The 27,831-nt window shown below is 64.8% G+C and overlaps 1 protein-coding gene across 1 annotated transcript in view; it reads right to left on the reverse strand.

Moving 5' to 3' along the window:
• Positions 1-1,734: 1,734 nt before the first annotated feature.
• CAMK2B (calcium/calmodulin dependent protein kinase II beta) overlaps positions 1,735-27,831 on the reverse strand; it is a 64,237-nt gene continuing 38,140 nt past the window's right edge. The window contains exons 8-23 of the mRNA XM_024747144.1: positions 26,885-26,957; positions 23,520-23,622; positions 23,348-23,431; positions 22,548-22,642; positions 22,265-22,387; positions 21,722-21,805; positions 20,926-20,968; positions 20,076-20,150; positions 14,897-14,934; positions 14,658-14,729; positions 13,112-13,156; positions 11,499-11,547; positions 9,988-10,101; positions 9,564-9,644; positions 3,746-4,073; positions 1,735-3,526 (exon numbers count right to left, since the gene is read on the reverse strand). Coding sequence (XP_024602912.1) covers positions 3,748-4,073; positions 9,564-9,644; positions 9,988-10,101; positions 11,499-11,547; positions 13,112-13,156; positions 14,658-14,729; positions 14,897-14,934; positions 20,076-20,150; positions 20,926-20,968; positions 21,722-21,805; positions 22,265-22,387; positions 22,548-22,642; positions 23,348-23,431; positions 23,520-23,622; positions 26,885-26,957 — 1,405 coding nt within the window. The 3' untranslated portion in view covers positions 1,735-3,526; positions 3,746-3,747. The remainder of the gene's footprint in view (positions 3,527-3,745; positions 4,074-9,563; positions 9,645-9,987; positions 10,102-11,498; positions 11,548-13,111; positions 13,157-14,657; positions 14,730-14,896; positions 14,935-20,075; positions 20,151-20,925; positions 20,969-21,721; positions 21,806-22,264; positions 22,388-22,547; positions 22,643-23,347; positions 23,432-23,519; positions 23,623-26,884; positions 26,958-27,831) is intronic.

Consider the following 27,831-nt stretch of genomic DNA (forward strand, 5'->3'; position numbering starts at 1 on the left):
GGGGGAGGCGGTGGCGGGGGCCTGGAGGGAGGCCTGGCCTGGAAAGCCTCCTCGGATTACAGCTGATAGGTGAGTGGAGCCCTAGATACTGCGGTGGCGGGGACAGACTCCACTCGCGGGCTCTGTCCTAGATTCTCTGTGCCCTGCTCTCGGATCCTCCGAGGTGCTCCCCGTGCAGCCCTCCCTCCTGCCTGCACACCTGAGAGCCCCTGCCGGGTATCGGCCACGGGGCCGACAAGCTGGCATCGAGGGCCTCCTGGCCCATCTGAAGGTGCCTGCAACCAGATGCCGAGGCTGGAGGAGGAGGCCTGTTCTGTCCCAGTGGACAGGACTGAGCTGGCCCGAAGCGGCAGCCGTCTCATCAGAAGTCACTTGGACCCCCTGGGTGGGCGCGTTTGGTGTATCAGATTGTTTTGAAGCCTGTATTTCTGTGCTGAGTAAGCTCGAGGCGTAAGGTACAGACAGGCAGCAGGGCCTGGGGACCAGGCGTGGAGGTGAGGCTGCCCATCTCCACAGGAGGGTGCCTCTGAGGTACCAGCAGGGCTGCCCAGGGTCTGCCTGGGAGCGAGGTGGGCCAAGAGGTCTGCGGGAGGGACAGCAGAGCACAGGCAGGCCCCAGAAGCCCTCGCCCGGCGGGGCCTGAGTGTGTGTGGCCACGAGCGCAGATGTCCGGAGGGCCAGGCAACCATGCATCCATGTGTCCATGCAGCGGTGTAGTCATGCGGCCACGTGGTCAGACAGCCGCAGGGCCGGGCTGCCATGCAGCTCTGTGGTCCGGTGATCAGATAGGCCAGCAGCCACGTGGCCAGCGCTCACTCAGCCACACAGGCCAAGGGTGAGTGTTCCCGAGAGAGGCCCAGCAGGCTTTTGTGTCCCCTGCTGTAGGGGTGCCATGGGCAGCCAGGTGACACGTCCCTCCATGCTGGGGCTAAGCTGCAGAGGAAAGGCCTGGTGGGGACCACCTGGCTGTGCCGACCCTGGGCCCTCGCTCCCTCCCGCCCTCTCCTCAGTCTGGGACCATCTGGGAGCCTCCGTACCTGGCATCCCTCTGTCCCCCTGGTCTCTGCTCTGGGCTCTTGCTGTTCGGGGCTCCTCGCAGAGCCTCTCCGGGCCCCCGTTGTCATCGCCCGCTCTGTCCTCTGCATCTCAGCAGCCACTGCTCTTCTGCTCCTGACGTCGGTGTCTGACATCCACGCTGGCCTGTGTGCCACCTACATGCTGTCTACACAACTCAGCGTGAAGGCCCACAGGAGCAGCGGGGGCTGGCCTTGGGCACCACGTGTTCCAATCAACGTGCACGAAGAACAGATGGGTGGAGGGAGAGATTGGACAGGGCAGGAGGCCTTGGTCCTGCAGCTCTTCCCACATAGATCCGCTCTCCCAGCCTCATCTTCAGAGGCCACTACAGTGACGGGAGAGGTTGGGGGCGTGGGGCCTCAGGGGTCTGTCCAGGGCCTCAGGGGAACCAGAGGTTGGGGTGGGCATAGCTGGCAGAGCTTGACCTGCAGCGGCACGGAGGGGCCCCACCTGGGCGTGCCGTCCACCGAGACGGGCTCGGGAACGTCTGGCCTAGGGTTTCTGCAGCCTGGCCAGCCTGGGGCCCACATGGTGGAGAAGGGACCTGCCGTGAGGTGAGGGGTCAGCAGGGTCCCAGCATAGAGCACGCAGATGCACTTGAAGCAGTTTGTCCTGTTTTCCTTTTATTTGCAGTTTCCCGAGACAGAACAAAATAATAATTTTGTACACTTACAAGGCTCAGAAAGAAAAGACAATGAAACTCAGCAAAAAGAGAGAAGAGGAAAGGCCGGCCAGCACCGCAGGCAGCCGACCGTCTGCAGGGCGGGCTGGCCGACGCTGCCACACCGCGGACATCTAGCTAGAAGAGCGGGTGTGGCTTGCCCATGAGGGGTCATGCAAAAGAACTATCCCCCAGAAAAAAAACCCCAAATTATCCCAGACAGGCAGCTCCGTGGAGAGAAGGGGTAGAGGAGGGGAGGAGGCCCAAGGAGGCGAGGTTGGCCGGGCCACACGCTGTCCACGGCGGGCCCTGCCGCTGCCCGAGGCCCAGGGAGCCTGGTAGATGTTTACCCCGCGTCCATGGGTGGGGACAGCTGTCCTGAGCACAGCCGCGGACGGCAGGCGAGCGTCCACTCTGTCTGTCGATGGACAGTCCCCTTGGAGACCAGCATCGTGTGTCCTGTTCCCCACTCCGGGCCCCGCCCTTGGCTTGATTGCGGGGGAAGATAAAGAAAATCCGTGTTGAAAACAACGTAAGTTGAAGAGGGCAGGTACTGGGGCAGGGGGTCCTGCACCTCTGCGATCACGGCCCCTGCACCCCCCAACCACGGCCCAGCGGGCCAGCTCAGACCCACTCGCACACCCAGACGACGGCCCTTGGCTCTCTCTGCCGCCCCCTGGCCACGTGGCCCATCCCGGAGGCTCGCCACAGTGCCCGCCAGCACGCAGGGGGACCCCAGGTGAGCCCAGCCCGCCTTCTCCCAACCCCGGGGGTCCCTGTCACACACAGCCCCGTGCGGCCCTCCGCTCCCTGCTGCCCTGGGCCCAGACTCCGAAAGCGCAGCTTCCTTCAGCAAACACCTGCCTGGACTCTGCCTCAGCCTGGGAGCCAAAGGCACCCACCCGCCTCTGACCCCTCTCTCCTTCCTGCCCCACACCCACACGGGGGGAGGGGGGAGGGGGCAAAGAGGGAGAGGTGCCCGAACAGAAGGGAGGCCAGCCCCGGGGTCCCCTGCACACTGGGCCACAGCCAGCAGCATCCTCTCGGCATGTCTCTTGCCAGGCATGAGGTCTGAGAGTAAGGGGTGACCCCCCTACACCCCCTGCCCGACCCAGTGCACCTCCTTGGCCCCGACGGGGCCAGAGCTGGAGCCCTGGGCCCGCCGGGCCTTCTCCGAGGGCTCCGCATCCTCCCAGAGGGGCTGGCCCAGCCTCTGCACTGCTCACCCATGCCAGGGACACCGGGAGCTCGCACCTGCGCCTCCCCGGGGAGGACAGGAGGGAAGGGAAGCAGGAGGGAGGACAGCCATGCTCAGCCCCACCAGCCCCTCCCCAGACGACACCTGACACTCCTGACAAGGAGCCATGCGCAGCAGGGAGGATGCAGACGCGTGGGGGTGGGCGCCACCTAGCAAACACCGTTCCTTGGGTGGCAGGCCCCTGCGGACAAGTTCACTGCCCCGGCCGGTCCCCGGAGGAGGCCAGGAGCAGACGGACACGTGGAGCTTAGGCGGGGAGCGGCCTGAAGGTTCGAAGCCCCACAAACGCCAGGGCTTTTTACAGCTTTTTCCCTTGTTTCGTTTTTTTTCCATTTCATCCGACATCAATTTTGTGTGTGCGGTTGTCGTCTTGTTTTTAAAAAGAAATCACATCTGGTCTTGGTTTTCTGCAGACACAGGCACCAGGGGAGGAACGAGGCAGACACAAACATGCGACAGGCAGGCCGTGCGCCCGAGGGCAGCTGGGCTCCAAACACCGAGTCTGTCCCGTGAAACCAGCCGCGGCAGCTCTGAAACGGGGCGGACCGAGGGCGGGCAGGTCAGCGTCGGGCGGCCGCTCTCCGTCTGACACGGGTTTGATGTCTGCAAGGTGGGCGCCTGCGGGGCCGCCCGGCGAGGAGCCTGGAGGCCCTGACCCGGCGCCCCTGCCCCCCTAACACCACACTGGCCTCCCCACCGCTCTCCGCAGCCCCGCCCGGGCGGCGCTCTCCTCCCCCGAGGGCGCTCACCTTCACTGCAGCGGGGCCACGGGCGCCCCCGAGCAGTGGAAGTGCACGTTCTGCCACTTGCCGTCTCGGCGGTGCCACACGCGGGTCTCCTCGGACTGGCTGGTGCGGGGCCGGCCCTGCCCGTCGATGTACTGCGTGAGGCGGATGTAGGCGATGCACGCGGCGTCCTCGCCGATGACGTGCACGTGCGGGTTCAGGATCGTCGTGTGGATCGGCTTGCTGTTCTTGGCGAGCACTGTGGGCGGGCAGGGGCTTGGCGCCGCTCCGCCGGCCCAGCCCCCTACGAGCGCCAGCCCGGCCACCCCTCCCCCTCCGGCGGCCCAGCCCCCTACGAGCAAGGGCCACCAACGGGGTCCCCATTTCCAAGTCCAACAAGCCTCTGTCTTCTTTGTCTTAAATACAACATCCCTGAAAGAGGGAAATACTCCATCCAGAGTACAAAAGGTCTGGAAGAGGCAGGAAGGGGAAGCCAAGCCTGCCATGCCCCAGTCCTTCCGGCTGTATCCCCTGGGCCCTCGGCAGCTGCAACACTGGGACCAGCCTTCCCAGCTCCTGCCCGCCCCCCACCACGGACATTGCTCTCATAGGCCTTCTTGGGGAGGCAGCTGTCTACTAAGGGCGGGCTCACGAAGCAGGCAGGGGATTGAAGACTGCAGGGCCAGGCCTCAGCGCAAAGGCCAGGGAGCCGGGCCCAGGGGAAGGCAGAGTGCAGACCTCACTGCCTTCTCTCCCTGGAAGGCCGCAGGCTGCCGCCTGGCCTTCCACCTCCTCCAGCCTCCACCTGTCTGCGGTCCTGGGCCCCCAGGCCAGTCCTCTGGCATCACCTTTCCATGCTGCACCCTCCACCTGAAGCCCTGCGCCAGCAGCTTTCTCCGGGTTCCTGCCCACTTGGCCTCTGGTCCTGGACAGACCCAGTCCCCCGGGTGCTCGCCTGGGGGCTCCTTTATCTCTTTAACTACCATTTATTTTCAGGCAAAACATTTTAAACACATGGAAGAAGCAGAAAGAATAATATAGCCTACAGCCTGCTGATTCAAATCTGAACCACTTTCGTATTTGCTTTGGATTTCTTTTCAAGAAATAAAACCTTCCAGATAAAGAGGCAGATGCCTGTGTTCCCCTGAATCTTGTTCTTCGCTCACTCTCCCTAGGGAAGTGCCGTCCTGAGGTGCTTCACCGCTTCTGTGCAGATACAGAAACACCCAAAGGCACACAGGGAATACACGAGTGTGCACACAGGTACAGACGCATCCACACGTGGGGATCTCTTAAAGCAGTGATAACGTGCCAGTGATAAAACTCAGGCCCAAGAAGGCCACCGAAAGCACGACCCCAGGAGCTCTGTCCCCCAGTTCCCTCCCCGGTCACGGCCACACCAGCTGCGCATGTCTGCGCACTCCCAGCATGGGTACCGGTGTCCCCCCTGCTCCCAGCAGCACATCGGGACCACAGACTCTGCGCGGCCCCTCCTGGGGGATGGGCATCCCCACTCAACCAGGCCTAGTGATGGGCATCTGTAGGTCCCCAGTCTTCAGCTGGCAGAGCAGCCGGGACCAGGACACACGTGAGTTGATCTGCAGGCTACGTTCCCAGAGCGCGGGTTGCCAGCTCCAAAAAGGTGCGGTTAGCATTTTGAAGCATGTGCCCACGGCCCTCCCATCAGCACCTTCGGCTGTCTGGGTGCTCACTTTCCCAGGCACCCAGCTAGGAAGCGGACAGAGTCCACGGTAGAAGATGCTGCCTGCTGCGTGCGAGCCCAGGCGTGCCCGTGTCTGAGCTGGGAGCCTGGGTCGTGTCGCACCAGCTCTGGACAGGGGCTGCAGGGTGAGCTCCATGACACCCAAGGGTGTCATGGTTGAGCGCATGCATGAGCATATGTGTATGTGTGTGTGCACCTTCGTGCACACGTGCGCAGGTGAGACAGTGGGCACGTGGGCACGCGCGTGTGTTTGCTGTGCGTGTGTGTGTGCACCAACCCGCAAGCACGCGTGGGCTTCCGCTATATAAAAGAGATGCTCTCTCTGGACCTGGCGGCGCTTCTGCCGCCGAACTCCGTGTCTGGACTACAGCAGGGTTTGGGCTTAAGGCTGTCTCTGCAGAACCCAAGCCCCACCTTGTCTGGTCAGCCCTGGAAGCTGGCCTCCGGGAGGCGGGCTGTGGGCCCAGCTGTCCTGATGCCCCACGTCCACCTGCAAAGCTCAGTCCCAACACAGACACGTGCAGGCCAGCCTCTGTCCTCACCCTCTGGGTATTCCACACCTCCACCCACACACCACCCCCTCCCTCACCCATCCCATCACACTTCGTCTCCCCTCTCAAGGCTTCCCCCGCAGCCTGCCCCCCTCTCCACTTTCTGCCTGGCGTTTCCCAATTCTGGGCAACCCTCTCTCCTCTGGGACCTCATCCACCCCCATCTCCAGTTCACCTGTCACCTCTGCGGAGGTGGCCTCAAGCTTCAGGCTCTGATCTCCCCCACCAGACCTAGCTCCCCACCAGACCCCGCCCAGAGGGCCGGGCCTGGGCTTGTCGGAGGGCAACACCCAGCCCCTGCCACTTCCGTCCCTGCCCAGGGCGGTCCGTCACCCGGGACCTCACCGCCTCCTGCCTGTGGCACCAGGTCCAGCCCCTGCTCAGGAGCCCCCACCTCCCACCTGCGATTTACTCTGTCAGCTCCAGGCCATCCTGCTGATCTTGCCAAGGGGACGTCTACGCACCCCGAAACCCCAACACTTGTCAACCCCCCTTCTTCACAAACGTCGTGAGCCACCCCCGCCCCACGTGAGCCCTTAGACAACAGCCTTGCAGCTGGAATTGAGGGACTTTTTCTGTTTTGTTTCCCATGCGCTCTGATTTTACAGTCACCCTACTGCACTGTGGCAAGCCGAATCTTCCACTTAATGAAGTAATATTGAGCGTTTTTAAACAAAGCGTAATTAAAAATGGAGTCAGTGTCAAGAGAAAGAACTAAGTAAATAGACACCTAGAGTCGCAGCACACATTGCAAAGTCTGAAGTTTAGGAAACAGCCACCACGTCCATTCTGCAGATGGGAAAGCTGAGGCCACACGAGCCCAGTCACAGCCCAGGAGTGGGCTGGATGCTCCTGACCCTCGGAGGGGCTGCCGCCCACGTCTAACCCCACGCTGCGGAGCAATCCTTCCTCCCCCCGAGTGGCATGCTGCGCGAAGGGACTCCTGGGGGCGGGGGTGAGGCTTGTTATTGAGGACAAGCCTCCCCCACCAGACAACTCCGGGGACGGAGCTGAGGTCTGGCTTGAAGTGCAGCCCCCATGTCCCCTCCGGCTCTCCTGGGGTGAGCTAACAGGCCAGGGAGGCCCGGCCACCGGCAAAGGGTCCGGGGGTACCCCAGTGACCCCAGGTTGACCCCAAGGCCTGTCCCTCGGCAGCTGCAGGGGCGCCAGGATGCCCCCAGCCACCCCAGGGAGGCAGCTGTGCAGGATCAGCCTGGATTGTGCGTAATCCCTGATCATGGAGAACACGGCCCCGGCCAGTGGGCACCGACCCCATTTACACACTGAGACAGCTGGCGGGGACGTTCCCGGGAAAGGAGGGTAGCCACAACCCAGCCCAGGGATGGCCCTCTGCAGCCCGGGCCTCGGTGCCGTGAGGGGCCGAACCCTGGTCCCAGAGCTGGAGAGGGGGCACCCCGGCTCTGGCACTCAGCCCACTGAGCGCCATATCTCACCCCACAACGGCCCCCAGAAGTCCCTTCTCCGGGCCGGCCCCACCCACGTTCCTTCACCCGAGGACCCTCACACAGGCCTATGGAGCTGGGATGCTGGGACTCCGGGTGAGAGGAGGGTGCACGTCCAAGCACGAGGACCCCTCTCCCTGAGGGAGACTGATGGGGGCCCCCCGCCCTCGGTGCCCCCAGTGCCCCCCAGGGCTTTGCATCTTCCCCTCCCCTGCACCCTGCAGGCCCGGCCACCCCTCCATTCAGTGCTGGTCCCAGCACCTTCTGTGGCCGCACCTCCCGGAGTCAAGCTCAGGACAGACCCCTAAAGGGGCAAGCCAGTGCTGTGGGCCCCCCAGATCAGCCTGGGGTGCTCAGCACCCGTGGCATGCCCTGTCCTCAGAGGTCCCCACCTGGCCTGCGCAGGTTCCTAGGGTGGGTCGCAGCCCTGGGCCGAGGTCACGCTGCAGGTGGCCCCCTTAGGCACAACCCTCCACATCTCCTCCCCTCGTCGTTCTCATCTCTGAAAGGAGGGGCCGCAAGGGTCCCAGAGATGGGGACGTGGTGGCCTCTAAACTCGGATCAGACGCCGCACAAATGGGGAAGGGGATCGGCCCCTCCCACAGGCTGCGCTGGGCGCCCGCCTGCAAGACCCTAGTCCCTCACCTCGGACACTCGCCTCCACTCCCCTCAGCCAAGCCCGGACTCAGGCCACAGTATTCAGGCCTCCGTGCCCGCCCGACTGCTCCCAGGGCCTCCCTCCCCCTCCCTCCCCCGCAGCAGGTGGGCGGGGGTCAGCACCCTCCCGGCCCGGCACTCACCCAGCCTCTCCCCCGCCATGCCCGGCCCCCGGCCCCGCAGCCTCTCCTCTGAGAGCCCGGTGTCTCCCCGGAGGTGGGGATGGCTGCCGCCCTGGGGTGTGATCCATCCCTGTAAGCGATACTGGCGGGCGGGCGGCAGACGGGCTGCGGCAGCTCCTCCCTCCCTGGGGAGGTGGCCCAGCCCAGCGCCCGCCCGGCTGGGCCCCCACCCCTAGCATCACCAGCGGGGGCGTAACCCCAGGCACCACCCGGCCAGCACCATCCCAACCTCGCTGCTGCGGAAGAAACCCGCAGACTGCAGACCCTGGGGGCGTGTGGCTCTAGTTCACGGGAACCTGCTTCCTAGTTCTCTTCGCACACGTGCATGTCTTTAGCCAAACGGCAGCTCCGTGTGGAACTCCCTGCACCCCACGTCCCCCTACCCCCGAGCCGGCCCCTTCCCAGAGCCAGGGGGCGGCGCACCGCAGCCAGGGGTCTCCACACCCCTGTGAGCCCCCAGGAGCAGCCAGCAGGGCCACTCAAGGTGCTACTTACACAGGGTGGGTGGGGAGCCTGGGAGAGCCGGAAGGGGTGGAGAAGGGACGTGGCAGTGGAGCGTGACAGAGAGGGGTGTGGGGCAGAGGGGGAAGCTTCAGGAACGTTCAGCCAGCTGCACCTGTCTGACCAGGTCTGTGGGGGCACGTGGAAAGCTGCTGCGGGCGGAGGGTGCCCTCCATTGAAGGGCAGCCTGGCCCAGGAAGGGACAGAAGAGACAGCCCAGTGCAGGACAGGCCCTCGGTCAGCGCCCGACAGGTGAGGAAGGCGTGAGTGAGTGCAGGATGAGCGGAACGTCCGGCCCCTCTGTGGAGAACCCAGTTCTGCAGGGAGGCCGGGCCCTTTCTTCTCCCCTTAAACCCCCAGGCCTGTGGTTGAGAGGATTTCTATAATAGCTCCTTGTGCCTGGGCTCCCCGAGGCTCCCCGGGGCCCACACGGAGTCAGCGTGACTGGCAAGGGCACGGCCCAGGGTCCGAGGGGCAGGGCACGTGGGTGGGCGGCCTCAGAGGGGCCCTGCCGGCTGCCCTGGGCCTGGGAGACCCTCTGGGGGAGAGGCCTGGGGCCCCGGACAGCAGTGCGGGGAGCAGTGTGGGAGGTGAGGGTCAGGGAACCGGGCTGGGGGGTAGTTAGCGCATGTGCCCCCCGACGGCCAGCCAGGCCACACAGTTAGCCAGGCCTCGGCAGCCTGGCCTGGGAGCAGCTGAGGCCGTGCACGGCAGGACGCAGGAGCCGCTGGGCAGCAGAAGCAGCAGGCCTGGGGCACTACTTACATGGGGTGGGCGGGGGGCCCTCAGCTTCCGGGGTCCCCGAGCCCCTCCTCACGGAGCTCAGGATGTCACAGATTCTGGGGGCTGGGTGGACAGGAGGCAGACATATGAGGAGGCTGCCGGGTGAGGCTGGGGGAGAAGAAGCAGGGCCCCTGCTCTCTGCTGCCCTGGGGCCTGTCTCAGCATCAAGGAGCCCTGGCCCTGACACCAGAGCAGAACGGTGGACCGGGCGGCCCCCCCAGGCCAGTGGGGAAGGCCCGCACGGAGGGGGGCTTGAGGGGCAGAGGCCCTGGGGAGCCTCAGAGGGGGGCTGTCGGGGTCAGGCTGGTGCCCAAGCTCGGCCGGCCCTTGGCTCTCAAGCGCCCCCTCAGAGGAGCTGCAGGCCCTTCAGGGAGACCCCCGCAGCAGCAGGGGCCCGGCTACTTACATGGGGTGGTCAGGGGGCTTATGGGAGCCGGAGGCGGGCAGGGCGGGGGGCCCTCGCCTTCTGGGGTCCCCGAGCCCCTCCTCACGGAGCTCAAGATGTCAGGGACCCTGGGGGCTGAGCGGACAGACGAGACGTGAACACGCAGGTGAGGACACGCAAGAGAGGAGGGGGAGTGCAGGAGAAGGAGAGGGGCTAAGCTGGAGAACCACGTGGTGGGGTCCAGGGCTCCTGGAGCGCCATCACCCCCGCGCACCCAGGGCTGTGCGATCACAGCAGGTATGTGAGGCAGACACAGGACCGCGTGCAGGGCTGGACACGGGGCCTTCGAAGGCCGGCCTCCAGGTGGGAAGGTTGTGTGCCAAGGCCAGCAGAGGCCAGGCCTGGGCCCACCGAGGCTTCTCCGCATCTGACGGATGACACAGCTGAGGTGAGAGGCCCCCGGGGCCCCCGTCCCTGCCCTGCCCCGCCCCGCGAGGCCCCTCGGGCATCTGCCCACCCTCCCCCAGCCAGACAAGGGGTTGGGACGAGGCTGGTCAGGCTGGCCCGCTCCCCTGTGCTCCTGCAGGCTCGGGCTGCCTCAGGCCCCCAGCCTGCTGAGGCAGGGACAGAACCACAGGACAGGGCCTGGGAGAGGTCTGCAGACCTCCATGCTCCATGCTGATGGTTTGGGGCCTGCAGTCTGGAGAAAACACATGAACGTCCACCCTCCCTGTGTCCAGAGGCCAAAGCCTTATGCTCGCTTCCACTCTGGGGCAGGGAGGGTACTCAGGACAGGGTCACTGCATCCCCCCTAAACTGGCCGAGTGGCCACTGTCCAGCCCAGGGGCAGCCCCGAGGGCACCCAGTGCTCATCTACAAGCGCGTGGCTGAGGGGGTCAGGCGGGCCCTCCACGTGGGGATGGGCGGCCTGGTCTGAGTGGAGGGGGGACCAGATCCCCTCCCTGGGGGCAGCTGAGAAAGCTGAGGGTGGAAGAGGGGGCCCTGGGTGAGCACACGGTGCCCGGCACCCTGGGGCCCTTGTGGGGCACAGACGGAGCACGGCCCAGCTCGGCCTGGGAGCCCTGAGAGTGGGTGGGAGCTCGAGTCTCTGCAGTCCACCCCCCAATCCCACAACGAGCCTAGGAAACGCCCCTTGCTGCCCGTCCCCGAATCGACTGGCAGCCGGGCAGCCACAGGTTTAAGGACCTTTGAGGGAAGAAACAGCAAATTCAACCGTGGGAACTGGGCACACAGCCCCCAGAGCAATCTGGAGGCCCGTGCAGAGAACCGGCCCACCCCGGGCAGTGGCTTCCTCGCTGCTCAGGGAGCCCGGGCCCGACAGGCTCTGCTTGGATGCTATGCCGGAGACTGCCCGGCACCGGTCTGTACCCAGGCTCAGGTGGGACTGCAGCCCTGAGCAGGGTCAGCCCTTGGGCACACGCCCGCACCACAGGCCTCGGCCTTTCTCCATCCCAGCTCCCCAGCCGCCAGTGGCCCGCCCCGCTGCCCCCGCAGGTGGGGAGCTGGGGTACCTTTTGTGTCTTCGTCCTCTATGGTGGTGTGGGTGCTGTCAGACGACTCCTGGGGAGACACGGGGAGACAACGGGTCAGGACGTGGCCTGAACCCCAGAAACCCACAGGCAGCGCTGGAGCTTCACACCAGCCCCAGGGCTCACCTGTCCCCAGGCTGGGCCGCCATGTCCCCAACAGCTGAGGACCCCAACTTCCCCTTCTCCCCACAAGGCACACCCAGTGGAAAGACTCCGTGTGCTCAGAGGACTCATTAACAAGAGAGGAAAACAAGCTTTTTGGAATTCCAAGACTCCGAGTGAAGCAGAAAGTCACCCACAGCCCGTGCATTTTGGCAGACAGGGCGGAAGCTTCCAGTAGCTGCTCCGGAGCCCTGGCCTGGCCCAGACAGACTGCAGCAGCGACCACACCTCCTCCCCAGGCCCGGACCTTCCCGCCAGGCCTGGCCTTACCTCTCAGGTGGCCTTAAGGGCAGAGAGGGGGCCCCAGCACCTCCTACCTCACTCCTGGCTTACTGCCCTTCAGATATAAAGCCAGGTGCCAGCCACCTGTCACCGGGTCCCCAGAAGGTCTGCATGGTCCTCAGAAGGAACATCTTAACAGGGTCCCCAAGGGACCCCCCGCCCCCTCCAGCCCCCTCACAGGACACACTGCTTTGGGCCCTGGGCCAGGAAGGCGGGTGTCTACAGGTTATAGGATCAGGGCTCACACCACAGCCCCAGAAGCCTCACTCCAGACACAGCGTCCTAGGAACACCCATCCCTGGCCCCGAGTCACAGAGGACACCCGGGCTCTTCCTAGCACCTTGAGCCTGGGGGCCGGCCCAGAGCCAGTTGCCCAAGGCCCCCTGGTCCTGGCCCATGGCTGGGGTGTGTGGGGACCCTTTGAGGATCCCAGGCCCAGGTGGAAGTCCAGTTCTGGAAACACAGCGTGGCCGCCCACCCATCCCTCCCCCCCCCCCAGAGAGCCAGCCCCTTCCCTGGCCCCGGGGGGAAGATGCCGATGGGATGGGAGCTGATGCCAGAGCACAGAGGAGGGGCAGGAGGAGGGGTCAGCTCAGCGGGCAGCACCAGGCGCAGCGGGCAGAGGCGACGAGCGACGGGTGAGGTCAGGGGGAGTCTGTGCTGCTCCCCTCTCCCCCGCCCCACACTCGGGGGCACGCCGGGCAGCCCACGCCAGCCGTTCTCCCCCGGAGCACGCAGCCCTGGCCGCGCATCACGGAGGACACCCAGGCTCTTCCTGGCGCCCTGAGCCTCTGAAATGGGCCCTGCATTCAGCTGCTCCTGGCTAGGCTGGACCTGGCCATCGCCAAGGCAGGATGGAGAGGGTCTGAGAAGTGGACCCTGCTCAGGACATGAGGAAGCCCAGGCTCCTGTGTCCACCGTGGACTTGGTACAACCATGCCTCCAAAAAGGGCCGCACCTGGGGCCTTTCCCCAAAAGGGAGCAGCCCGTGGACCTGGGGGGCTCTGTCCTGCCTTGGGAGGGGTCCCTGCACAGTTGTCTTGGCACAAATGCTTCCCCGGGGTCAACATCCCAGAGCTTCCCCAGGGCCAGGGGGTCTGCCTACTGCCTGAGCAGACGCTCCCAAGAGGGCGGCGAGGAACGCGCAGTACCTTGATCCCGTCCACTGGGTTATGAATGACGGTGGTTTGAGGTTCCTACAGAAGAAGGAAGCACAGAGGAAAGAAAGAGGGAAGTGAGAAGAGGAGGAGAGTGGAGGCCCCCCAGAGGAGAGGAGAGGAGAGGAGAGGAGAGGAGAGGGTGGCAGCTCAGCAGGGCGGCAGATGGCCAGCGGGGAGCAGAGCAGCTGGAGAGAAACCTGGGACGATGTGGATGGAACAAGCAGACCTGCCGGGGCCTCGCCGGCGCCTGCGACGGGAGGGCGATGGAGAGCCTGCGCCTGAGGGCGGTGGCGAGAAGCCACACGCTGGGCGCCCTGCTTCGGGCGCACCGCCCCCTCCCTTTGCAGCCGGGCCCTCTGCCTCGGAATGGGCGGGGCACAGTTTGAAGATGTCATGGGGGTGGGGTGGCACATGGGATGGATGGGGTCCGAGACGGGGCTGGCTGCAAGGCCGGCATGTGGGACCCTCCCCTCCTGGGCCAAGACCGCCCTCCCACTCGCTGGATGGCCATTCGGCAAACCCAGCCTCTCCACGGGCGGTCAAGGGCTCACTCCCAGAAGCACGGCCTGGGGCCCGCCGGGACACCAAGTGTGCTTTCAGCAACTCAGAACCTGTGGACCAGCAAACCCCAGCTTCTCGGGATGGCCTGCTCCACACGAGACACCACAGGCACACAGCATACTGGGCAGGAGGGCCGGTACCCGCTGGCCACAACCCTGCACCACCAGTTCCATCCCCTGGACAGGACCCTCCAGGTGAGGGCTGGTGCTGGCGGGTCCCTCTGACCTCACGTCTGCCCAGCCCTCCCCAGCAGGAACCCCCTGAACCCTCCAGGTAGCCACAGGCCCGCACAGCCATAGAAGTGTATCTCCCCACACCTGCCTCGGGGCCTGCAGGACACAGACTCTGATGGGAAATGCCATGGCTGCTGCTGCCCTAGACCCGAGAGCTGCTGCCGGGCCGTCACCAGGGAAACCACCAAGGGGTCTCTGTCTCCCTCCAGATCACCGGGCTCTGAAGCTAAGGTCAGGCCCACCCATTCTTCCTGGGGAGAAACCAAAGGCCCCCACCTCCAAGACAGCACACCCCTGCAGCACCCAGGAGAGGGGTTGGCGGGGGAGTCCCCACCGCCTAGCCTGTCCTCACCCCCGACCCCCGGGCCACTCTCCCTGCACAGTCTGCCTGGGCCCATCAACGGGGGGTCAGCCCGTTGCGAGCAGAGAGGCCGAGCAAGGTTGGTGCCCTGGATCCTGGCTCTCAGCCTCACCGGCTCCGTCCCTGATGGGCTCTCACTGCTGACCCACAAGTCAGCAGGGGCCTGTTCGCTGCACCCAGAGCGGCTCTCCGGCACGGCCTAAACTGGAGTCCACCCTCACCCCCACACCTGAGCGGCGGTGGGGCTGGAAGGGCTAAGTGTCATCTGTCAGAGACAGGCTGGCAGCCACACCCCAGCTTTACCCCAGGCCTCCCGACAGGTGGCTACCACACAGCCGGGGTACGGGAGGGCCGAGAAGCGGGGGGACGAGGGGTTCAGTACCAGGGCAGCTGGAGGAAGCGTCCCCTTGGGGCTGGTGGCAGCCGCACTGTTTTTGGTGCTATTCGTCTGGGGCTGCAGAGAGAGGAAGAGAAGCCATTAGGGAGAGAATGAGGGGGTCACGCCCCTTCCTTGGGTGGGGAGGAGGCCCAGAGGGAGCTTCAGGGATTGGGCAAAGCTGTAGGCTCGAGACGGCGGTGGGGGGGGGGGGCAGACCCCCCAGGGCCAAGCCAGCGCCTCACCTTGACTCCGTCTGCTTTCTTGTTGAGTAAACTCTTGGCTGCTGCATTGGAGGAAACAGATGTGATGAGTGAGGGGCCCGGGTCCCAGGACAGCCCACCCCCTCAGCGTGAGGCAGCCTCGGGGGCCTGCGAGGAGCCTGGGCTCCCCAAGATTGAGCGAGCAGGCGACCCAAGGTCCCAAGGCAGAGGTAGCTTCTGCGCCCAGCTGGGGACAGAGCGGGCCTGTGTCCTGTGCCGAGCAGGGCCGCCCTGGGGAAGGCCTGGCCAGCGCTGCCCGAGGACCCTCGTCCCCGGGACACGGCCTTCCCCCCTGGCCATCCGCCATGACCTTGGAGGACACCAAGGTTTCTCCTCCCACCTGTAACCAGCAGCTTCCGGGAGGGCAGCATGCAGGTTCCCCAAAAAGGAAGGCAGGGCGCTGCCCCTCACCCGAGATGAGAACACAGGGCGGGACAGCAGGTTGGAGTGGTAGGCACCCCAATGTTCTCAGGCAGGGGTGGGTGGGCTGCAGCTGGCCACCCACAAAGGGAGGGGCTTGCCCCAACCCCAGGTGCCTGCTCTCAGCCTCCTGGCCCCCCTCCCCTGGCAGACTGGACTCGGAGCTCTGGTCCCACCGCCAGGCCTCAGGCCACGCCTCTCAGCTCAGAGCCCCGGGGGGCAGCCTCACTCTCCCTCTTAAACCACCCCGCAGCCCGAGCCTTGGGGCCACCGCTCGGCCTTGCTCTGGCAGCACTGACTGGGCCAACTCGGGCCTCTGTGCCCACCCACCAAGGACCTTAAGCTCCGAGTGACATCAACAGGATGACACACCTGGGGGAGGGTCCAAAGAGCCACCTGCATCCCAGGTTCCCACCACCCCTCAGAAGCCCAGGCCCAGCAGACGGCCCGTCTCATCCCAGCCTTCCCGGCACCCCCCGGGGAGGAGGTCGGGGGCGGCCCGGCTCTGCCTCTGCCTCTCTGTGAGCCAGCTTCAGGGGCCCTGACCTGCCACAGCCCACAGGCCCTTAGCCCCCCAGCATAACAACAAAGGAAGTCAGCTTACCTTACGGAAAAGGAAAGGTGAGAAGGGGAGGAGAGGAGTGAGGAAGAGAGAAGAGAGAGAAAACAAGGTTTGTGGACGTTCAGGCAGGGAGCGCAAGTCTGCAGCCCGGGGCTCAGCGGCTCCTGCCTCACCCGCCCTGCCCACGCTCACACCAAGCGGTGCCCCAGGACAGCCGGTGCAGGTTAGAGAAGCAGCCCTGGGGTCGGATGCCGGAGGGTGGGGTCCCTCGCCCTGGAAGGAAGGTGGCACAGTCCCCACTGCCGGCTCCAAAAGCTCTGGCTGGCCAGCCCTGAAGGGGAGGCCGCCTGCCCAGAGGGCGGAGGGTGGCCCCCAGCAGGCCTGTGAGGGGGGACCTTTCCTGCTGGGAACATCCCTGGAGGCCGTTGACTCGGCCGGCACATCAGAAAGACCCAGAGAGATGCAGCGATTCTCAAAGTGCGGTCCCCCTGGACCCCACCCCCGCCCCCGCCAGCAACGTCAGCATCTCATCGCCTGGGCTGCCCCAGACCTCCTGAGGCAGAAACTCGGGGGTGGGCTCGGCATCGGTTTAACTGTTCATCTGCTCTGGGGGATCCTGACGCTGCTTCAGTTCGAGAACCACTGGTCGAGGTCCCCAGTGCAGTGACCAGGCCGCTGGGCCACCCCCTGCTGATCGCCTTTCCCTGTCCAGGTGGCCATCGCCGCCCTCCGGGCTTTGCTTTGGCACACAGGTGGCTGCCCCCAGCCAGAGGGCCCCGCGGGGTTATCGGAGACCTGCTACACTGGGCGCAGCCTCAGTTCCCAGCCTTCCTCCCCAACGGACCCATCAATTCCCTCAAGCTTCCCTCCCAGGATCCACCAGCCAAAGTTTAACGAGAAACCTGACTCCTGGCCCAACCCTGTCGCCCGGTGGGCTTCACCCCGTGAGAAGCATCACAGTACCCCAGCGAGTGAAGGGACCACAGGTCATCCCTTTCCTCGTCCCCCAGTTCATCCTCCCAAGGGCGAGGCCTCACCTGGTGAGGCCGGACTCGGGATCACACCCTGCTACCCTGGCAGCCCTGCTCCACGGGCGTCCAGGACCAGAAATGCCGCCTGCTCAGGGCCACAACCCACTTCCCACTGCGGGGACTGTGAAAACCTCCCAGGTAGCAGCTACGTCCGTATGCCTGTAACTCACCACAGAGGAACAATCGAGCCCTGCAGCCATGGGAACTCCCGGGCCTCCAGGGCCTGCAGCCTCACTCCTGACCAGCATGGCCCTAGCCTCCCTACTGACCCCGAAGTGGGGATCGTGCTGTGGTCACAGAGCCCAGGGACCCTGTCTATGCTGGCCGACCAGCTGGCTGGACACAGCTGGAGGAAAGTGGGGTCCAGCCCGTCTTGAAGGCACTCGTCGTGAGAGCTGAGCAGACGAGCAAGCTGACCCCCGCCCCCAATTTAAGGTGGGCAGTCTGGGGAGAGTCACCTCCCAGTGCCACACAGCCTTGGCCAGCGGCATTCCTGGCCGGCTGAGTTAGAGCCGGTGCACGCCAGTGCTGGTCTGAGAAGTCCGGCCAGGGCCAGCCCAGTGCCCTGGTGGGGGCAGAGTCAGCTCTGCCTGGTCTTCCCCTTGGGCAGGAAAGGGGGGCCCCTGGGTCAGACCCTGGGACAGTCCTGGGTCTTAAGAGGGTTCCCTTCAGTCCCTGATTCTATCAAAACCCACATTCCAGACCGTGCTACACGGGACGGTACCAGTTCCATTTCCCTAACAAGCCACCCCTCACGGGACTCAGTCCGCCACCACGGCCCAGGCTCCAGGATGCCCTGTAGCAGACACCTGTCCTTGTAATCGATTCCCGAACACTCCTCCTTGAGAACCCCTGTAACCTACACCTGCGTGTCTGGGTACAGGGTGTCTGGACACACAGCTGCCGTCTTCCTGAGCTCAGCTCCTGGCCGCCGTGTTTCCTGGAAATTCACATCTCTGTCTGAGAATAATTCCAGAATCCTGTTGACTCCCGTCTACACTAGCAGTCAAAGGCATAGGGAGTTTCCTTTGCGTTTCCTCAAGTCGAATTCATTACTACACAGCAGGAGCCAAGGTGGACCAACCAGGCGCCCTAGACCCCCGGAGACAAGCAGAGATCCTCTGCCCCACCCCAGCCCGGGTCCTTGGGGCCAGGTCATCATTGCCACCCCAGCAGTTTGCCTGAGTCTCCTCTTGGTGAAGGCCAAGTGGGACTGACCAGGGCACCTTGATGAACTGCAAGAGATCTACAAAGACACCCAGTCTTCCGCTGGCCGAGGGCACTACGTCACCCCAGAGGCCGTCATCCACAGAGAAGCGATGGCCTTGGGACTGAGCCCCCTGCCTGCCGTGTCTGCTGGGTCCAACGCACTGGCTGAGGTGGGCTGACCTAGCGGGGATGAGGGCTCAACCCACAGGGCCCAGCCTTTACCTCGTCCCCTAGCTCGTCACTCAGGGACAGCCATGCTGGGCTCCGTCCACATGCACGGACCACCCCCAGGACAGAGCGGCCCTGGGCGCCGGGGGCGGAGCCACACATGCTCGCGGCCTCATGCACGGACGCTCCACATCCCCTTGCAGGCAGTGGGCATTGCAGGTGGGAGCCCCGGGCAGAGAGCGGCTCAGAGGCGCCTGCCTCGCTCACCGCTGCCCCGCCCCCGGCTTCACCAGGAGCCCCCAGTCTCACTGTCCCGTGTCCCACTGCCCCTCCCTCCCTCTCAGGTGCTCCGGAAAGGCCCAGAAAATGAAGCTGACTCAGGACGACCCCGGGGGCCTGCCTGCTGGACCCGTCACCGGGCTCACGGGAGGAGCACAGGCCCTCCTGCTGAGGACAGCCCTGCCCTGAAAGCCCCAGGAGGCAGCAGCCGGGGTCCTCTGGGGTCACGGGGTAAGAGCTGGGCTGGATGTGGGGGGTCACGGGGTAAGAGCTGGGCTGGATGTGCAGTAAAGAAAGGGCCCGGGGGCTTCGCTGGTGGCGCAGTGGCTGAGAGTCCGCCTGCCGATGCAGGGGACACAGGTTCGTGCCCTGGTCCGGAAAGATCCCACATGCCGCGGAGCGGCTGGGCCCGTGAGCCATGGCCGCTGAGCCTGCGCGTCTGGAGCCTGTGCTCCGCAACGGGAGAGGCCACAGCAGTGAGAGCCCCGCGTATGCCCCACCAAAAAAAAAGGAAAAAAGAAAAAAGAAAGGGCCTGGGCCTGGGAGGGGCTGGGCGTCTGCCCTGTCCCGGCCGACACTCGAGGCACCGGCAGGAAATGCCGGGCTTCTTCTAGGCCCCTCAGCTGCAGCTGGCTCTGCCCGCCCTACACTTGTGCCACCCTCAGCTCGGGCTGGGGCCATGGGCCCACTAGGAAGTCTTGGGGTCCACTAGCCTCATGTGATGCGGCCAAGGTCACGGTTGGATGAGCGGGAGCTGGCATGGGCCTTCTGGGAGGTCTGCCCCTCACAGACTGGGACACAGGTTAGCAGAATGAGCCTCTCCCCTCACAGGGTGGGGACGAGGTAATGGGGGCCTCATAGAAAGAAACCAAGAGGAGGCCTTCAGAGTCATTCTCTGGGTGGCCGAGGGCCCCGTCTTGAGGCTCACGGGGCAGACGTGCGTGTTTGGGACTCAGCACAGACCACCGGCTCCGTGCGAGCGGCTGGAAGTGCAGGGCAGGGCCCTGGGCATATGTGCGGGACAGGTCGGGGGTGGCCAGGGTGGCCAGTGGGCTCTCACGGGGCAGGGTCTCTGCCCACGCCCTTCTCCCCAGGGCCCCCACTCGGGATTTGAACTCCCAGCAGCAGCCCCGAGGTTTCCTGGGGTTGGTGTCAAGGTCATTCTGAACGGGGGTCATGATGGAGACTGAGACAGCAAAGGGCTCTGACCAGAGGGGTCTCCTGACCCCCAGACTCAGGAACCAGGACTGGGGAATTCGGTCAAAGGCATGGAGGGCAACTCGGCTCAGGGGTCAGCTAGCCTGGCCCCTCCTGAAATAGGTGGGGTCTGAGGCCGCTGGGACAGTTGGGGCTGCCTCCCTGCCCACGGGGGCTCTGTGGGCGTGTCCCCGGCGGGAGCAGGGGCTCCCGGGGCCTCTGGGGAGGCTCTCAAGGCCCAGCCGGCGGCTGCGTGCAGCGAAGGGACCTGCATGCCGACAGGCGGGACATCTACCTTGTTCCACCAGCCCCATGGTGGTGCCGGAGGCCGCGGTGGACATTGTGGCTGGAGCGGTGGTCTGTCTGCCCACTGTTAGCACCGGGTTAGAGACGAGGGGAGGGGCGGACACAGACGAGGGGTGGGCGAGGTGAGGGAAGAGAAGAGACAAAGGAAGCAGAAGAAGATTAGAGTCAAAGTTTAGGTGACGGATGGTTCCAGAATCCCTTCACAGGAGCGTGAAAACAAGATGGAGACCGACTGACACTGGAAAAGCATTTGCCTCCTTTCTCCTTGGAAAACCCCAGCGGGGCCTTCCGGGTGCCAGGCTGGGCGTGCGGACAGGACGCGTCCTGTCAGTGTTGGTGTGACAGCAGCCCCCCAGCCCCAGACTGTCCCCGCTGGGCCCGCCTGGGCCCATGGCCTCAGGGTCGCCGACAGCCCCCCAGAGCGGCCGCACACCCCCAGCCCTGCCCACCCTCGGCGCCCGGCTGGGCGGCCGCCAGCCAGAGTATCCGGAGCCTCCTCTAGCCGCCCCCTAACCCACACACAGAACGGGTGCTCAGAGGATTCAGGACAACAACGAGGCCACAGAGGTGCCGACCAACGCCTGGACAGACACACGGAGCTGCGGCCCGGCCGGCGGGCAGCTCAGACACAGACCCAACACTCAGGGACGTGCCCTCGCGGGGCCCGGCCGTAGCCCAGGCCTCCTCTGTGGCCCGAGGGTCTCAGAGGGCGGAAGGTCGGGCCGGGCCAGCAGCAGAGGAGGGGACAGTGGGGTGAGGACACGGCAGGCAGCTGGTGGCAGGTCGTTCCCCAGCCTTCCCGCCGTAGGCCTGCTCCTCCTGGAGAAGGTTCTACTCACCTGAGAAATTCCGCGTGGCCAGCATGGTGGTGAGGATCGCGCCCTGGGGAGAGACACACAGCTGAGGCCAGGCGGAGACCCCCGCCCGCACCTCGAGTCATGGCCTCGCAGAGAGGCAGCTGCACCCAGACATGCCACCCACGTCCAGCATTAAAACAGGGATGCACCCCAGGTCCTAAACTGCCCACTGAGCCCAGCTCTTAAAGGCGTCAAGACCCCCCGGGGCTGCAGCTGGGGGTCTGCCTCTCCCCACGGCGCCTCCTCTCCCTGACAGGCACATGCACGCCAGCCGCCAGGCCTGGACACTCTCAGCACAGAGCAGCCTGTCGGGAGGGCGGGCCTGGCGCCCAACGGCCTCCCTGCCCAGGGCCCCCCCCCCCTCCCTCCCGCCCTCCCCCTGCCCACGCAAGCAGCAGAGCTCAGCTGATCTCCTGACCAAACCTGCCCCAGGTCAGAAGCTTTTCAGCCTTCTCGCGCTCAGAGAGTATGACCGACCACAGGGCGCCTTTCCCCCCAGGGAGCCCCAGGAATGCCTCATGGGCGGCATGGGCGGCTGAGGAGGGACCAGCTGTGCACCTGGGGGCCAGGCTCAAGTCTGGGCACCTCTGGTGTTGTTGCCATGGGGGGTCTAGTCTGGGACGGCGCTGACGAGCAGCCCATCCTAGGTGACTGGGACCCCCACAGGCCTGCCCGAGCCCCTCCAGCTGCTCCCAGGACAGGGCCCTCGGCCCCTCTGGGGGGGTGAGCACGCGTGCCTGGCATGGCACCCTGGCCCTCACTGGGGTCGGCATCTCACCTTGAGCTTCCGCCGGGCATTGAACTTTTTCAGGCACTCCACGGTCTCCTGCCTGTGCATCATGGAGGCCACAGTGGAGCGTTGCTGTGGGGAGGGGGGAGGGAGGAGGGGGTCACACGCTGCAAGGAGCCCTGAGGGGCATCAGCTCTGTCCCCAAGGCGGGGCTCTAAAGAGGGGGCTCGGGGCAAGGTTCAGGGCAGCAGCACCCCCAGGGCCCTTGTGCCAAGAGCTGCCGGCCGCCCACTGCAGCCAGAGGCCACCTGTCCCCGCTGCTTGCCTAACCCCCCAGCCCGTCACCCCTCATGGCCCGTCCGCCCCCCCACCTGTCCCTCATGCACCTCGCTACTCTATCCCCTCACGCCCTGGACTGGGCCTCCTCTTCCCACAGAGCTCCTTAGTCTCCCAGGGACTAAGGTCTTTAAACCCGCCAGCCTTAAAACCACAGGCCACGCAGCCCCCGGGAAACCAGGGGACCCACCGGATGCGAGGAGAGCGCGCCAGGGTCAACGCGCCGGGGGGTGGTCCGAGGCTGGGGCGACTTACGCAGACCCACGGGTGCTTCAGCGCCTCGTGCGCCGTGATGCGCTTGGCAGGGTTGATGGTCAACATCTGGTTGATGAGGTTTTTGGCTTCAGGAGTGACGGTGTCCCACTCCGGGGATGGGAACTACGAAGGGAAGCCACGCACAAGGGAGCCTAAAGCCCCCTTCCCAGGCAGAAGACAGAATTCTCCCAGGGGGGGCCTCATCTGGAAACGGGCGGCGTCACCCCGCTCCCTGCCTCTGCCTCCCCCAGATGGGGAGGGTCGGGGGGGTCCCGGCACTCACGTCGTAGGCCCCGGCCTTGATCTGCTGGTACAGCTTGTGCTGGTCCTCGTCCCAGAAGGGTGGGTAGCCCACCAGCAAGATGTACAGGATCACCCCTGCGGGGAACCGCAAGTGCAGGGCCTCGCACTGCCACCCTCACCGCCTGCGCTCAGCGGCTCAGCCCCAGCCCACGGAGCCCACAGCGCAGCCACGAGCCAGTGGGGCGCTGCTGTGTGGGGTCAGCTGCGTGACCCCCAGCGTGGGGGTCACATGCCCAGCTCTGCCACCTGACAGCTAGGGGACCCTCAGCCAGTTTCTCAGCATCAGCTAGGGTGGGGGTCACTGCCCGAAGCCAGCAAGCCCCATGAGAACACCGGGACCCCCAAGGTCCAGTGGGACAGCCCCCCCCGGCCCCCACAGCCAGCGTCAGCAAGTGTCACTGTTTGGAGACCCTGACGGAGTAATGGCATATACATCTCCTTCACCTCTGCTCTACCCTCACCCTACTTCACAGGAGAGGCCCGAGGCTGGCCCCCTCCGCCGCGCAGAGGACAGGCCCCGCCAGGGTGGTGTGCACGGTCTCCAGCCCTCCAGCATCCATCCACCACCCGGGCACCTGCCGCTCCTCCTCCAGACCGCTCTGCAGAGCGCAGGGCAGGTGCTGGGGCGGTGGGCTTCTCAGCAACAGCCAGGATCGCATTAGCGACTCCAGTCTGGGTGGAGAGGGCGCTCCTAGCGGGGGGTAGCCCTGTGAGTCAGCCCAGCGGCGGGTCCCTCACAGTGGCCCTGTGGCCCTACCCTGCCCTGCACACCAGCCTCACCGCACGCCCAGATGTCCACCGGCTTGCCGTACGCCTCCTTGCGCAGCACCTCTGGGGACAGGTAGCCTGGCGTGCCAGCGAACCCTAGCGGGAGGGGAAAGGGCCGTGTGAGGGGCCCCGAGGGCAGCTGACGCCCCCAGCCTGGCCCCCGGCCGGCCAGCCGGCTACTCACCAAACCAGGCCTGCTGGTCCCCCTGCACCTCGATAGCCAGGCCGAAGTCCGCCAGCTTCACTGCAGCCCCTTTGCACTTGCTGGCCAGGAGCAGGTTCTCGGGCTGCGGGGAAGGCGACCAGCCCGAGAGCGTGTGGTTTACACCCGGGGGTGTCACGGGAGGGAGGGGGACAAAATAGTGCTTTGCAAACAGGGGCACACAGGTCTGACCCGCCACCATGTGGGTGTCCCCCGAGCGCAGCTGACACCCTTGGCTTGGGCGTATCCCAGAGCTCTGGGCCCCACCGGGCCTGCACCCCACAGTCTGTCCCTGCCCCACACCCCCCGGGGGGCAGGGACAGGCGCCCCAGAGCTGAGGGAAGCTGGCTTTCAAAGCGCAAGCTTGTGAACTCAGGGCGCTGGGACCAAAAACTGAGCGCACCCTACAGGCCCTGGCAGGCTGTGCAGGGGCCCGGGACGTCCACCGGCAGAGGGGCTTCCCTCCCTTCACCACGGCTGGCTGCACAGACAACTGCCTGCTGGAGCGCTCAGGCGCTGCTGGCAGGACGGCAGCCCTCAAAAGGCTGGAAGGAACAACCGAGGGCCCTGAGAGCCTGGCAGTGCAGGACGTCTGTCCACCAAGTCCCACCGGCCCCATGCTGGCCAGAGGGGGCCTGCCTTGACCGCAGGTAGGAAAGGTCCCATGCAGACCTCCCTGAGTCGGGCAGCAGCGCCCTTGCTCAAGCTGGAAGGACGTTCATCCCTGTCCCACTGGAGCGCCGAGGCTGCTGCCCCCTGACTGGGGACACTTGGCCCCGAAGGCCCGAGGGGGTCCCTGTGCACTGTGCCCTGTGTGCTGGGCCCCTCCCATCCCAGCCTATCCCACCAGCCTCACCACCTCCCAGCAGTCAGAGCTCAAAGCCGCTGGACTTCCTCATGCCTCTCTGGGCCCTCGGCCTCCTCGCCAGGCCACCCTCCCGACGGGAAGGCCCGCTGAGACCACACTGCCACTTTGGTGCCACCAAGAAAGACAAACACCACCAACCGAACTGAGTTAACACCGCTTGTACACCTGGGGTGTTAGGACGACACACGTGGAAGAGATGAAGTACGCCAGCCCCACCCAGCAGAAACCAGTTCTTCCAGGCCCACACACAGCTGGCTGGACGAGGTGCTGTCCCTCCAGGTGATGTGCGCTGGGGACACTCAGCCCTGTCTGCCCAGCACGGCCTGGAGGCCTCTGAACATCTTTTTTTTTTTTTTTTTTGGATTATTGGTCTTTCTTTTTTTTAATACTCCCCTTTTCTTCCTTTTTTAAAGTTTATTTCTTAATGCATGTCCCATCAACTCTTTTGGCCACAGCGCACGCCATGTGGAACTTCCCCGACCAGGGATTGAACCCGCGCCCCCTGCATTAGAAGCACGGAATCTTAACCACTGGACCACCAGGGAAGCCCGCCTCTGAACACCTTGATTTTGCAAATGTGCGTGGGGCAAGGGGACCCCAACCTCTCCACACACCCCATATCAAGAAGTCTGAAATAAACACAACATGGTAAATCAACTATATTTCAATTTTTTTAAATTAAATTTAAAAAAGAAGTCTGAAATCGTAGGGGTCAGGGACTGCAGCTGGGGGCTTGACCTGACTTCTACAGCTCAGATACCCCCACCCCGAGGAAACAAACCAGCACTCCTCCCCAGGAAGAAGGAGCTAAGTGAACTTGGTCTCTGGGAAGAGCTGGACAAGAAGGGTCGGGGCCGGGCGGGGTGAGAGGCAGGGGAGCCAGCTGGGTCCGAACAGTGATGCCCTGGCCCCGGGCTCCACCCTGCCTCCCTCGCAGCACCCTGAAATGGCACCAGCCCCCTCCACTCTCTCCACCCTCCACACCTTGGCTGAGAGGACACCCACCACAGCACCGCTTCTGGGGGGCTGTCTCAGTCATGATGGTGGAGGCCTCTCTAGAGGAGGAGGGGCAGTCTGCTCCCCCAACACCTGGCAGACTCCTGCCCCCTTTTCTTCTTTTCGGCAAGGATTCTGTTTGCCCCCAGGGCACACCTGGCCTGGGGGGAGCATCCATCTCCATTTGCGTGCTTTGGCCTCCAAGTTACTTATGCATCACAGGGTCCATAGTCAAGGGGGGATGCGCGCCCACTCCCCTGCGGCCCCTCCTCCCAGAGGCCCCCAGTGAGGCCGATTCAGACAAGACACAGCAACAGAGGGGGACCCACAGGACAGGCAGACACGGCGGGCCTGCGTGGGCATGTGAAAGGACAGGGGACCACACGGCACATGCAGAGAGAGAACGGGAACGTGAAGGGCACAGGACAGGGTCCTGGGCCTGCTCCTGGCAGGACAACATTCCAACAGCAGCCCCACAAAGATTAGCTCACAGACACACACCCCTCGGTGGCCCAAGGAAGGGCGTGACCCCGTTCAGCCCGAGCACCCATGGGAAAGTTGGTCTCAAACACCACCAGCAGGTCTCTTAGCAGGGGTGACAGGCCCAGGGGTCCCCCCACCCCCCAATAGAAGAAACTGACCCAAACCCAGACTCGAAGAAAGCTAAAATCAAAGAAAGGAGGAGAAATTGAGAGGAGGAGGAGGGCAGAGGGGGAAAGGAGGGAGGGAGGCGGGAGGATGGGGTGTAGCTCCTCCAAAGACCCTCCCACCGCACTGAGCCCTGTGGGTGACAAACCTTGTTTTAAATGCTCTATGGTCACTTTGCCCAGAGCTGAGCCAAGGGCCACTAGAAGAAAGGGCTGGAAGTTTGCAGAGAACATCCAGGCTGGTCCCTCAGCCCCTGCTCCCGAGGCATCAGCCCCACCTGCACGCACATCACCTGTGTCCCACCTGCCAGGTCCGAATCTCAACCGGAGCCCAGAAAGCGAGACCCCGAGTGGACATGTGTTAATAGGCTGATTTTTGACAACTGTCCCCTCTCAGCCCCGGAGCCTAGAGGTGTTGGGAGGGACGTGTGCAAATACATGCATGCGTGCACACACACAGACACCACGCACACAGATGTGCACACATGCACATATTCTCTCACACATGCATGAACGCACGTGCACACAATGCTCCCACACACGCATACACACACGTGCGTGTGAGCACATATACACCCGTGCCCACACAGGCACACACACATACACGTGCACACAGACCCACATTCTCGCACGCACGCACCTTCACACACACACAGGTGCTCACACACGTGCTGAGGCACACGCACTCTCACATGCACTTTCACACACAGGTGCGCACGTCCCACGCACACAGTGTCTCCTGGCGCTCGCACTGCCCCAGCCCAGAGCCCCCTGTTAAACGCAGCATGCAGTTACAGACAACAAACACCTGGCACGGAGCACGGTGGGGGACTCACCTTGAGGTCCCTGTGGACAACCCCCATTTGGTGGCAATGGAGAACCGCCTCCAGGATCTGCTGGATGCAGTGACTGAAGCAAACAGCAGGCGCGTTAGTGCGGGTGGCCCCCGAAGAGTGGGCGGGGGCGCAGGAGCAGGGGGCTGTGTGGCACTGGGGGGGGGTCCCCAGCCTGGCAGGGGGCCGCGGGGAAGCAGGGAATCAAGGTGCAGCCTGCCACATGGGAGAGGAGACACTGGCCAGGAGGGGACCTCTGAGGAGCCTTCCTCACCCCCAAAGGTCAGCACAAGGCCCGGCCAGGCCCCCCGCGCCCCCCACCCTGCCTTCCCCTCGGGCCAGGCCCTTGGAAGTGCTGCTCAGAGGAGACACGCCTGGCCCCGGGGCCCTCCTCCCCAGGCTCATGCTGGCCAAGCCTGGACCTGAGCTGGGCGCCCTGCGGGAGGGAGGCCCGGCCTGAACCCACACCCTGCAAGGCAGGCTGGAGATGGGGGAACCCGGGCAGGAAAGGGCAGAGGTGAGAGGGCGAGAGGGAGAGGGCAGGCCAGTGCCGCAGTGTGGGGTGACGCCCTGGCCACTAGGGCCCCCCTCTGTTCTGGGGCAGCGCTAATGCTGCAGCCTCCAGTCACTCATGTGCTAGGGCAGGGGTCATTTCATTTGAATAAACTTGAACATCCACACTGGCTCCTGGCTGCCGCACTAGACAGCTCAGCTCCTTAGCAGCCCTGGGGTCCCGGATGCGCTCCTGGCGAAGAGGCAGCCGGGTACAGCCCAGGGCCCCAAGCCAGGGGCTTCCTTCCAGAGCCGGGAGAAGTCCCGAGCCCTCCAGGGTATTACTGGCTGGAGGGAGAGACCCAGCTCTCCTCAGGTGCCTCCAACACCGGTGCTTCAGCAACGTGCCCTGAACATCAGACCCAGATGCCCCCAGCCCCTGTGGCCTGAGCCTGCCT

Source organism: Neophocaena asiaeorientalis, unplaced genomic scaffold (genome assembly GCF_003031525.2).
Source record: "Neophocaena asiaeorientalis asiaeorientalis breed wild unplaced genomic scaffold, Neophocaena_asiaeorientalis_V1.1 scaffold137, whole genome shotgun sequence".
NCBI classification, from domain to species: domain Eukaryota; kingdom Metazoa; phylum Chordata; class Mammalia; order Artiodactyla; family Phocoenidae; genus Neophocaena; species Neophocaena asiaeorientalis.